This window comes from Hipposideros armiger, unplaced genomic scaffold (assembly GCF_001890085.2).
Source record: "Hipposideros armiger isolate ML-2016 unplaced genomic scaffold, ASM189008v1 scaffold_578, whole genome shotgun sequence".
Classification (NCBI taxonomy): domain Eukaryota; kingdom Metazoa; phylum Chordata; class Mammalia; order Chiroptera; family Hipposideridae; genus Hipposideros; species Hipposideros armiger.
The window spans coordinates 90,370-103,141 of NW_017731928.1; the positions used below are offsets into that span (position 1 = coordinate 90,370).

Sequence of the window (12,772 nt, forward strand, 5' to 3'; positions counted from 1 at the left end):
AGTGGGGGGAGGGGTGGGGAGCACCATGCAGTTTGTATCCTGGGCCACACTGCTAACTCTCCTGGTGCGGGACCTGGCAGAGATGGGGAGCCCAGACTCCGCGGCGGCCGTGCGCAAGGACAGGCTGCACCCGAGGCAAGGTAACAAGGCACCGGCCCCCGGGACTCCTCCGCCCCTGTCGCCACCTCCCTTAGCCTCTACGCCCGGGAGCGGGCACCCCGCAGCGGAGTCCTCTTTCCTTTTCCTAGAAAGAATTATCTCCCGCCCTGCAGCCTCTCCCTTTAGGTCATTCCCAGCTAATTTCTAGAGAGAGAGACACCGTGAAACGAATTTATCCCCCTACCCTTTTCCTCTTTCCCCTTCCCAACCCCCATGCTCCAAACTACCGTAACTTAGTAACTGGGGGCAACTGCTGGAGGCATGTTTTATTTTATACAGGGTATTTGTCAAAAATCTGCAATTACCTTATTTTGACTTGTTCGTTGTTTGGCTCCTAGTGGTGTATCCTCTGTGCCTAGCATAGTTCCTAGCTATTCCTGGCACATAGTAGGTGCTCAGCAAATATTTGTCTACTGACTGAGGGCGAAAGGGTTGATTCTAATGGGCAGAGAAAAGAACTGCTGGAAAATAACTCAGGACAAAGCCCCCAATTTTATTTTAAATTAAAACTTGAGGAAAATTGAATTAATGGTTTTATGTGCCTCTGCTTCTCTCTGCAGTGAAATTATTAGAGACCTTGAGGGAATACGAAATCGCGTCTCCCATCCGAGTGAATGCTCTTGGAGAACCCTTTCCCACGAACGTGCACTTCAAAAGAAGGCGACGGAGCATTAACTCTGCCTCTGACCCCTGGCCTGCCTTCGCCTCCTCCTCTTCCTCCTCTACCTCCTCCCAGGAGCATTACCGCCTCTCCGCCTTCGGCCAGCAGTTTCTATTTAATCTCACCGCCCATGCCGGATTTATCGCTCCACTGTTCACTGTCACCCTCCTCGGGGCGCCCGCGGAAAACCAGACAAGGTTTTATTCCGAGGAGGAAGCAGAACTCAAGCACTGTTTCTACAAAGGCCATGTCAATACCAAGTCCGAGCACACGGCCGTCATCAGCCTCTGCTCAGGAATGGTAAGTGGGCGCGCGCCCCTCCTTTCCCCTCCCCCGCTCTGGAAGACTTAATTGCTCTCTGGCCTAAGACCCTCACTGTGGCGAGTAGCCTCCGCTCTGGCGTTAAGTATCAGCTGGAAGCTTGTTAGCGTCCTGCAGTTTGGGTGGCTGGCCCAGAGCGTGCGCTTACACTCGAGAGGAGCGCACGCGTCCGCCCCCAGGAGGTTCTGGCTGTTTCGGAGCTTTCTAGGGTCCTAACTCGGCTCAGCTGCTCTTTCCCCAACGCCGGTAGGCGGCTCAGAAGTCGGCTTCCAAACTCGCAGAGTTTACAGCAAATGCGGCCGCCCGGGAGCAGAGCAGCTGAGTGCAGGGAGGACCCGACTCCTTATTGGTGCGCCTTGAGTCGGGGGTGTGGGCTGAGGATCCCCAGGCTCTGGAACGGGGAGTTCCTTCTCTGTATCGTGGAGGGCGGTGCGCAATCTAGAGTCCCCGCGTTCTCGCAGAGTGTTTTTCCCAGTTGCAGGAACCCAGAGGCTTAACAGGATTGACAGGGAACAGGTCCCATCCCAGGAACGGAAGGGTGGGCCCAGGACTCCGAAGGCGGGGAAGAGGGCGGAGCCTGCTCTGGTTGCTTTGAATTAGGGTGGAAACCGGCAGGGGGGGGGGGGGTACGGCGCAGTCCGACTCTGCACCCTGCTGGCGGGGTGGTAAGGAGACGCAGAAATAGTGGGAGAAAACCTGGAAAGGCAGCCCCGACAAGATTTCGGTTCTTCTGGGGTTCCTACCACCCATGGGGGTTCCAGAGAATCGGAAGAGGGAGCCTGTGGCGCACGTTTCCCTAGAGAGGCTGGACAAGAGGGCAGGGCGGCCACCTTCCTCCGCTGCAAAATACGCACTTAGCAGGGGATCCAAACTAGTACCCTGACTCCCTCCTTAGCACCCCCTGCTTGACCTCCAGGAGGTCCTACATGGCATCCACCCTCTCTTCCCCCGCCCCCTCCCCGTGACATTTGAGGACCCAATGTAATGTTCTGGCTGGAGTGATAGTAGTCCTTGACTTTCCCAAGCGACATGCGTTTCTGCCACGCGCGTATGACGCAGAAACTTTCCCGGACCAGGCTCCCAGCGTAGGGCGGTAGCGCCTTGCGCACGGGTGATGCGTAGCTCTTTGCCTAAGCACCCACACTCCCTACTGTCACCTTTTGTAAGTGGGAGCATGCATACTTACCCCGGGTGCTCCTTTGCCCCCTCCGAGCGGTGCTGTTTGTGGGTCCAGAGATCTCCGTCTTGATGTCGCATCCATCTCCGCCGCTCAAGCCTGAAGACTGGGGCGGAGCCGGGGTGTGTGGAGGTTTAGCCCGCTGGGATGCGGGGATGGGGATGAGCTCCTTTAGCCCCCCAGCAAAGCGCCGGGAGTCTCGGGCGCGTTGTTGAGATAGTTCGGGGGTGGGAGGAGATGGCAGTTTGGCAAAGGCGGATGGGGTGCTGCGGTGAGTCATCGCTGCCTCAAACCTAGGGCCAGAGCGCAGGAATCCTTCTGTTCCTCGGCAGGTCACGGCGGAGGTGTGCGTTAAGTCAGGCGCTGGAACCAAGGACGTTAGAACGCCCCCAGACCCCTAGACTGTGACCCCCAATTTCAGAACCTTACTGATAGGGCCGCGTCGGTGCGACAAGTTAGTAAACAGCTTTTACTCCTCCCTTCCCGCCTCCACGCCCCGCTGAGGGGCCCCAGCAGTTGTATAAATATTTTGCTGCGCTGGCTCTTGATTTCTATTGGCAATTTTAGGTAGCAACCCGCACGTGGAACTGCGAGTGGTAACTCTCTTGTAAGGGCTGGGACTTCAGAAAGGACTGCTTAGACCACGATAAACCCATTTATATTGCGTTTCATTTTCAATCTGCCTTTTTGGGGAGAAGAAGGTCTGGCATACATCCTAAAGATACGCGGTCTTCAGGGATTAATCTAGCCCCAACCCTCGCTCCCTTTGTCTTCCTTCTGGAATTTATCTTTCCTCCCAAGGCGTCCTCGTACCCTTTTTGTAAGCAGTAGTATTGTGAAGTTCCTAGTGGCCCACCCAGGAATTCTTCCAGTAAATCTTTAACTCTTTAGAGGGGGCCATGCCAATCTCCCCCACCCCGCCCGACCAGTAGCAAGGTGTCAGTTTCCAGGAATTCTATCTCAAATGTGTCTCTCACCTCCTCTGAGCATCCCTGCCCTATTTCTAGCCATCTTTTCTGGCGCCCTCTCATTGGGACTGATGTCTAAGAAACATTTCCATCTGGCTTCTCCTCCAGTCATTTCTCTCTCATCCCTGCCACACACCACTAACAGATGAATGATGAGTAGGCACAACATCACATAACTACCATGCTCGCTAACTGTCCATAGCTCCTCACTGCCTAGTGAACTATGGCAACCCCATCTGGCACGTCAGGCCTTTTACAGAATACCTTCTCTCCCCTCTCTCACCACATGTCCAGGGTGGTCCCTCCACCGTTCCTCCACAAATCCTGTATGTCAGGCAATCTGCTTTTGCTTTTTTCTCTGAATTTCCCTCCATCCTCGCCCTACCTCCTTCTCCTTGCCTTTGGGCCTTTGAATTTACTGGTTTATCTCACTCAGCTTCTCATGCTCAAATCATATCCGTCTTTCAAAGTGTAACTTACACATCTTCTTTCCCAGGAAACCTCTTCCTAGTGCTACAGACTGCTGTCACCTCTCCTTCTCCACTTTCATAGACACGTATCTGTATCTTTCTTATGATGCTTAGTATTCTCTCCCTTGTCTTATAGTTCTCGATACACGTGTTCTGTCCCTTTCTCCTTGGCAGCACGGTCAACATCCATTCACTTCTCTCTCATGTTGGAGCCTTGTGTATTATAGGTACTTAGCTCCTGTGTTTGAATAAATGTTCACCTTGACCAAGAAAGGATTACTCTTTGATCAAGCAACTATTTTGTGAATCAACAACAAAATTAATTTGGCATCGTAGAGATTCCATTTATTGCACTGTTATTATGTGCCTTGCCCTGTAACAACTACTTATGCATTATCTCATACAAAATCCTCACAACAACCCATTTTGCAGATGGGGACGCTGAGGCTTGAGAGTTGGAGACTCACTCAAGGTCTCACAGCTAGTAAGTGGCAGAGTTGGGGTTCTACTCAGTCTTTCTGACCCATGCTCTTAACCATTCAGAGACTGAATCTATGTTCCGAAAGATAATTTCAAAGTTCTTTTTTTAAAAACAGCACTGATCTAAAGTCAGGATAGCTGAGTTCTAGATTCAGCACTGGCACTCTTCAGCTGCATCTTTGTCACTGAAGGGGAACCTTGGACAAGTCACATCCTCCCTCTGGGCCTCGGTTTTCCTTTTTGCCAGTCAGAAGTGTCAGATCTTTCCCAGTGTTTATGGCCTGTTCTAGTAGGTGTGTATCCTCTGTGCTCAGAGAACACCAAAGTTGTGTGCTAAAAACAGAGAGAGCTGCCTGGGTGAGAATAAATGTGTTAAATCACTTCTCTGGAAACCAGCTACTCCGTGGCTTAGTCTGACCATACTAGAGCTGTGCCCTCTTTAAGCCAAAGAGCTTGTTAAAAAATATAGCTTCTAGACCTCACCCCTAGAAATTCCAAATCTGCAGATAAGGGGTAATGCCCCAAATCAACAATTTTAAAAAACTTCCCAGGCACTTTTGACACTTAGTCGGGTTTGGGGACTCATGTCTTAGCTTAATGCTTCACAGGCTTTATCAAGCATAACAATACCATGGAGTGCTCATTAAAATCCCAATTCCTGGGCCCTAAATTGATTTTGATTCAGTAGGTCAGATTTGAGGTGGAGCAGGATTCTTTGAATTTCTAACAAATTACTGGATGATGCTTATGCTGCCTGTGACCATTAGGACAGCCATTTCCCTTGTGTCCAGGGGAGGTGGAAGACCTCTGCTTTCTTTCCTTTCTTTCCTTCCTCTTTTTCCTCCTCTTCCTCCCCTTTCTCCTCTTCTTCCTCCCTCAGTGTGGGAAAAGGAACAATGGAGGAAGAGAGAAGAGCTTGATTTTTCCCTATAAACACTGCCCACCAGCATGACATGGGGAACTTTTTTAGTGCTCTTGTAGTGTTTGGTTTCGGTAGTTCACCCTTGAGGCATCATTTATCATTTGCAAAACTTGTGGGTATGTGGGAAGAGAAGGAGAAAGCCTTACCTCTTCCAAGGTGCTCAGAATGCTTGGTGGTTAGAGGCTAACACCACCAAAAGCCACTAATGTGTTCTAAGCCCTTATAAGTTGTCATTTTGCTAAATACTTTAAATGCATTATCTCATTTAATCTGTAGAATAACTCTTTACAGTATTTTTATCCCAAATTGACAAACAAGGAAACTGAAGCTCAGAGCAGTTAAGAAATTTGCCCAAGGCAGGTGGGTAAGTGGGGTGCTGGCACTGAATTTAGGTCAGCCTGACTCCAAAGCTTGGTACCTTGTTACTCCCTATTGCAAAGAGAAGAGGTGGTGAGAGACTCAGGTGCCAGTGGTCCAGGTGGTACCACCTTGAGTGCCTTGTGGCCAATAGAGGCTGCCTGAATTTGAATTAATAAGGCTTCCGTGGATCAGCTTTTCCCTTGGAGCTCACACTTGTTCCTAAGTTTCTAGGCTGTCGTAACACAGAGAAACACTCTTTCAACAGCCTATAGAATGAAGGGAGTATGTGATTAGAACTTAAGCACCAAGGAAGTATTTCTTAGAGACAGATTTGGATAGCAGGCGCAACAAAGTAGAGTCAAATCAAGGATAAGGTACTTAGGGCCGCCGAAATAGCTCAGTTGGGAGAGCGTTAGACTGAAGGATAAGGTACTGATATGACAGTGACAATAATACTGCTCTGAATATGTCGACAGCATTTTCAGGTTAAGCCGCCCTCCTGAGAAAGCAATTGGGTAAAATGGTGCCGTCTCTACTTTGAAGTGTTTCACTGGTTCTCCTTCCTCCAATGGCTGAGTTGTATTAAACCAACCTCTGATTTCTTCATTTGCAGCTGGGCACATTCCGGTCCCATGATGGGGATTATTTTATTGAACCACTACTGTCCATTGATGAACAAGAAGAAGAGGAACAAAACAAACCCCACATTATCTATAGGAGCAGCACCCCCCACAGGGAGCCCTCAACAGGAAGTCATGCATGTGACACCTCAGGTATTTGCTTCTTGCTTAAGCAGAGAGCCTACTTCTGTGAGATGGGTTAAGGTTAATTGCCATGCTACCAAGACGTAGATCTTTCGCAGGCCACAAAGCTCTATCATTTACATTGTCTTGTGTGCAGTCTGCAAGTGAGGTAGGTATGTCCCCATGGTACAGATGTGACAGCGAGAGAGAGGCTTAGTAACTTGTCTAAGCTGCACAGCTAATAAGTGATAAAGCCAGTATTCAAACTCAGACAGCAGTGCCTCCAAGCCCTCTATGAGCAGAGCTGCCTATTTTTGTTGAAGTTGCTAATATTTATGGTTAAGCTTTAGTAATATCTTGAGGCTATTTATTATAGCTATATCCTCAATCAGCAATTGCTTGTGTTCTCTTGGTGTTTTCTATTCATTTTTTTTAACCATGTAAGTTTATAAAAAGTCTCCCAAATGGAACTCATATAAACTTCTATGTGTTTCTTGGAATTTTTCGTATCACTTTTAGTTTAGCTACTGTTCTGTGGTTTCAGGAAATACAGCGCTGGAACTGTAGGTTGCACTGTCAGGTTTCTATTAAATGTGTATGTGCCCATTTAACTAGGTGTCCTTCTCTCCTGGCCAGATTCTCTGAGGCTTTATGCTGACATGTTTGGCCATCATCAGGGATGTGCAGTCTTGAAGCAACCTTTCACTGTTTTGGAAGCCTCATTACTTTCTCTCTAATGATAGCATATGATTAGACATCATCTCTCAATTGGGTCCTCTGTTTTAGAATGGTTGTTAATATACTTTTTTTTTTATTCTTGAACTTACTGTTTCTAAAACTTCATCCTTCTCCCTATTTTTAATTTTTAAAAGTCACTTCTCTGAATTAAATAAGTTCTTAGGGTCTTTCTAGCATCTCCAAATAATATCAAAATTCAAGACCAAAATTCAGGGAGTTTCCTAAACTGCTTCCCAAACGATCATTTGTTTCATCTCATAGCTGTATTAGGTTCTTCTAGTAAGACAGCATGCAGTGCCTTATTCCCTTCTAGAGTTATTATTTCTAAAGTTCTTTTATTATTATTTTAATAAAAAGAATACTGACTACCTCTAACCTGGAGTATACAAGTCATAGGTTGTAGCGTCATAGGACTTTTGGCTTTATCCATCCCATCCAGTGCTGTGTTCTTACCACTAAAGCTAGATGGGCTATAACTGAAATATTCTCTGTTGGACTCTCTAATGAGCCCGGGTGGGGGTGGAAGGCTGAGAGAGGAGTGTACTTAGAAACAGTAGTCCCAGCAGCTTGCCTGGTGCCAAGACTGTCAGCTGCCAGCAAGTTCAACTGCAAGACATTTTTCACATTTATTTTGGCCATGCTAGTAAGAATGTTGAACTTTACTTCTTGACCTCCCAAATCTGAGTTAGCAAGTGAATAGTTTATACACATGTATATATAGATCATGTGATAGAAAGGAAATATGGATTCCTTCCCTTTGATCTTATATATATTCAAAAGATACTCAAATAATATTTTCACTAATCAATTTATTGAACATTGGTATGTCGTGACATTCTCTGCCCTAAAGTGGCAGCAAACCAACATTTTTAAGAAAACCACCATTAATTATGGTCCTATTCTCTACTGGCAATGTGCAGAGTACTTTACATACACTACTTCACATAATCTTGCCACAACCTACAAGGTGGGTACCGTTCTTACCTCCATCGTACCTGGTAAAGGAGCTGAGGCTTTTAGACATGAAGCAACTTACCCAAGATTTCACAGCCAGACTAATGACAACCCACGTTTTCCCGTCTTACTCCACAATCTGTTTCTCTCTGTCGAGACATGATGTATATGTGTGTGTGCATTTGCATGTGTGTGTGCATTTGTGTGTATGTGTGTGAGAGAGAGAGAATACCATAATTCAAAAAATCCTCAAAGTTTATTTTTTTAAATAATTACCCAAGTCAGTGGACATTTGATTTAATTTTCTGGGTTAGAGGACAAATCATTGTCAAAGCTTGTTAAAAACACAAAGAAGAGGGAATCTGAAAAGGTGAAGATTGAGGGCAACAGAAGATGCCTTACTTTTTCCAAGACGCTTATTTGGGTTCTAGTTGTTATTGGTGCTGGGGCCTTTAAGCACCGCATTCTAAATCGCCACTGCCAACTTTTATTTTTCCTTCTAATCTTTGCTTGCCAGTGACCAATATGGCGGGCCCTTCCTTCATCCTGTGGGATGAATCAGGAGCCCAGCAGTTTTGATTGGCTTTTCCAAAGGTTGCTGCTGGACTATGCCACTCTGGTTTCTCTCTTCCAGCTGATTCTGCACCCTTTCTTTGAATTCAGATGTAGGAGGCTCAGAACAGTTGGAAAGAACTTTGGGATATGGCGCAATTCACCAGCAGCCATTAGAGGGATGGACCAGCAGGTCATGGAAACCTCCGAAACCAGGTAGCCTTTGCACAAGGAGTGAAAATAGGTGGGGGCGTGGGAGAAGTCCCTCTAGCCAGAGAGGAAAATATCCTCTCTGCAGACATCAATCCATTCAGCTTCAGGGATTTCCCCTCATGAGCAGTGGTTGATAACCAAGAGTAAATTTTATAAGTACCCTGGGAACCTCATACAAATGCAGATTCTTTAGAAAAACAAACCAACAAACAAACTCCTCTCCCCACCAAGTGAGGTGAGGTGAGATTTACTAAGTGCTCCAAGTGATTCCGAAGTTCTGCTAAATGTAAGAGTCTCTGATGAATTTGTAATGGAGTCAGTAACCACTGTCCATAGCTTGCTGCTTGCTTTGCCCTTGGCTTTCTCCATTATTGTTTTCTGTGTCTTCTCATTTGACAATATTTGAAAATATTTAAGCTGGAGGAAACCTTAGCAATCAGCTCTGGGCTACCCTGCTAATTCTGAACAGATGAGCAAACTGTAGTCCTGGGATGTTGTTATCTATTTCCAGGAGTGATACCTTATATATTCACTACCAACCCATCAGAATTTAAGATAGCCCTAGCCTTGGAACAGGCCCCCAGAAGCCCCGTGCTGAGCTAGATGTAACCCTTTAGTTGCTGGATCATGGGGGCAGGACGCTGTGGCTCTACACTATTGCCTACAGATGGAATATAAGTCTCGCTCATTTCTGATTCTTCATGTATGTCTAATTTTCAAGAAAAGATTCTGAGATAACATATTAAAAAAACATGTGTAGAAGGAGTCTTATATAGTGAAAACTTCATGGGTTTAGTTAAGATGTCTACTGCTTAATTTATTCATTCATGTGGGCACTTATTCATTCAGCCATAAAGTATTTATTAATTCCTCTGTGCCATGTGGATAAAATCAGGAATTATCTTTATTCCAGTTATTAATATGACCTCAAGCACATTTAGAGCATAAAGTAAGAATAATATGTACCCTCCGTGGGTCTAGTCAGGACGGAGTGAGTATGAAATAACGAAGGTTCCCAGAACATGTTTAGCAGATGGTAGACGATCATTGAATGGCAGGTTTTTTTAAAAAAACAACAGATCATGACAATAGAAATTAAGACACCAAGCAAGGGAAGGAAAACTCAAAATACCAAACCCAAAGCTAAATCAGGTTCTTGTGATTAGGCTTAGAGCTTCTTGGTAGCCTTGTTTTAAAGGGCTCTGTGACTTGCCCAAGGTCACCCTGCTGGCCAATGGGAGGGCTGGAGTCCATTCTGTCTGCTTCTTTCCTCTGTGCCTTATGCAGCATTTGCAGGTTTTATTTCTCCTAAGTTTCTCTTGGCCCAGTGGCTGCCCTTTCTAGAGTGTCTCTGTTTTGCTGTCATTTATTATGTCTGTGTATTCGGTGAGGGCACCTGAGTGTATTTGCATCTATTTGTGACTTTCATCTTGTTTGTAAGTTCCTCAGGATTCAGGTTGGGTGTGGAGAGCCTTCTCTTTCCTATGCCCTTGTGACTACAGTGTCCTGTACACAGTGGGTCCTCAGTAGAGTCCATTGAGCTGACTGCCTGCCCCACGTACTGGGGCGGGGGCAAGTGGCAGGCCAATGAGAGCCATTCAGGAGAGTTTGCTGCTTTTGTAAGCCACTTTCTTCCGATCCTTCACATTGCATTTCCAGATGAAGCCCCAAGCTCTGTCACATAGACACTCTAGTTGACCCCGAATTTTGCACAAGAGGATTTAGTTGTTCTTATCAGGAAGATGGACATGCTCTTTGGTAGGTGAGTGAGTGAAAGGCTGTGGAGTAGGCCCACAGAAGACCGTTTTGTTTGCCTGGGCCTAAAAGACAGTGTTTTTCTGTTACTAAAATACCTCTCTCACCCTCCCATCTCAGCAAGGCCAGCTGTTTTTTGTTTTTTAAGGCATTTAGAATAAATGCGTATTTAAGGCATAAAGAATTGTACACTCATTGACCCATCAGTGCCATGTCTAAGGAAATAATTGGACAACTGGGTGAAGGCATTTATGGGAGAATACTCTGTACAGTGTTGTTTATTATAGCAAAAGGCTGGAAACAACCTCAAGTGTCCATCGGTGAGGACAGATCAATAATTTATGAGGTATGCATTTGATAGATTCCTATGCAGCCATTCAAAATGATGGCAGAGATTTATGTTAACAAACACATAAATATATATATTAAGTGAACAGGCAGTGATGATAGTACATATGGTATGATTTCATTTTTAAAAACATAATAGTGTGTGGGGACACGTGTATATAAAGAAAAGACCTGAAACAATATGCATGGAAATATTAGCAGGGGTTATTTCTGGTTGGCAGGAACATAGGCAATCTTTACCTTTGTATTTTATATTCTTATATTTTTTGCCGTGACTCTGTAATAGTTTCATAATCAGAAAATGTAGTTTAAAAAGAAATGGGAGTAGCAGCATGTAGTTATTTTGTAAACCTAGGGCATTTGTCACCAAGGACTAAGCCAAGTCAAAATCCCATCTTTCTTTTTTTTTGGCCGGGGGAGGGGTGGTGGTGGTGAGGGGGTAGGAATGAGACAGTCTCAATAACAAGACCAATCAAAACGCTGCCTCATGGCTGTTTCTTGGGGACACTGGGGCTGGTCAAAGCTGAGGGTCCCTCTCAACCCAGCTGAATTGCCTTGTGCCTATTGGACTAATGCTAGAAATACCATGGCTTAGTCTCCATCAGGCACTGGGGACTCTGTCCATCACCCCCTTTAGAATGCACTGTCACTTCTTGGTTTGGCTCCCAAGGATATGATCATAAAGGCTGGAAAATATAAGATAATTAACACCATCATTTATTGGCCTCATATTATGAGTATATGAGGTTTATATGCTCTACATGCTCCACACATTATCATATGTAATTCGTTCATCAATAGTACAGGGCAGGTATTATTATCCTTATTTTACAGTTGAGAAAATCACAGCTCAGAGAGGCTGAGCCACTTGTCCAGAGTCACACAGTGGGTAAGAAGTAGGGCTGCCATGGACCCAAATCTGATTCCACTATGTTACACTGTGGACCAAATTACACTGAACATGAGTGGAAGAAGCTACCATCTAGAAAATCCTTTTTTAGTTAAGTTTTCAGAGCATCTTTTTTGACTTCCATCTAATCTATTTCTCTAAATGATACTAACAATGGCTAACATTTGTTGAGCGTGTGTTATGTGGCAGGCACTATTCCACATGCTTTACGTGCATTACACATTCTAATCCTTACCTCAGCCTCCACTTTGCACATGGAAAAACAGACACAGAGAAGTCCATAAAGGTGACTTACCCAAGGTCACAAAGCTCATAAACATACCCTTTTTGCCCTGGTCTGGTCGATCGAGGACTTTTTGGTCTGTTCCCTCGTTGATTTGATACCATTCACATATGAATTACTTTTGCAGCCAGGACTTTTTAAATGCCTTCCTTAGAAATTGATTTATTTTGAGGAGGGCTGCCTGGTACCCAGAATTCCCACCCAGACACTAATGACTCATGGAGGCCTTGTGTCTCCAGCATGCCTCTGTTGGAGTGTGTACTTGTTACACATTAACCTCTTGGATCCCATTAATAATTTAGCATAGATTAGCTGATGAGATTAGTGGCACTGAAAGTTGGGCCCAAATGGAGTGAGAGACAGAGCTAAGGAGCAGACCTCTGAGGGGGCTTTAAGTAAACAATTCTGGGACAGCTGGAGGGTTCCAGGCAGTAACAGAGCTTTGGCTGACCTCACCGTCCTGTCTGGGCCCAAGCAGGTCAGTGGCTGTTGGCTAATTAGTGATTTCTGTGAGAAGCCAGCCTGCCTCCATTTTCCCACACACTTTCATATCATCACATCCTTCTTTCCCCCTCAGCCTGTGAACAGAAGAACAGGCAACATTTGAGCTGCCCTGTGCTGGGCAGTGCGAAAGCACACTGTGTGCTATTTCACTTACTCCAGGAACAGCTCCCTGGGAGGAAGGTGCTGCAGTTATTCCCATTTTACAAACGAGAAAACTGAACTCGGGAAGGTTAGTGAACTTGTCCTCAGTGTAA

At 45.6% G+C, this 12,772-nt stretch overlaps 1 protein-coding gene across 1 annotated transcript in view; it reads left to right on the plus strand.

The window, feature by feature from the left end:
• The first annotated feature begins 25 nt into the window (after positions 1–25).
• ADAMTS9 (ADAM metallopeptidase with thrombospondin type 1 motif 9) overlaps positions 26–12,772 on the plus strand; it is a 175,043-nt gene continuing 162,296 nt past the window's right edge. The window contains exons 1-3 of the mRNA XM_019624086.1: positions 26–140; positions 720–1,120; positions 6,132–6,291. Of these exons, the coding sequence (XP_019479631.1) occupies positions 26–140; positions 720–1,120; positions 6,132–6,291 (676 nt within the window). The remainder of the gene's footprint in view (positions 141–719; positions 1,121–6,131; positions 6,292–12,772) is intronic.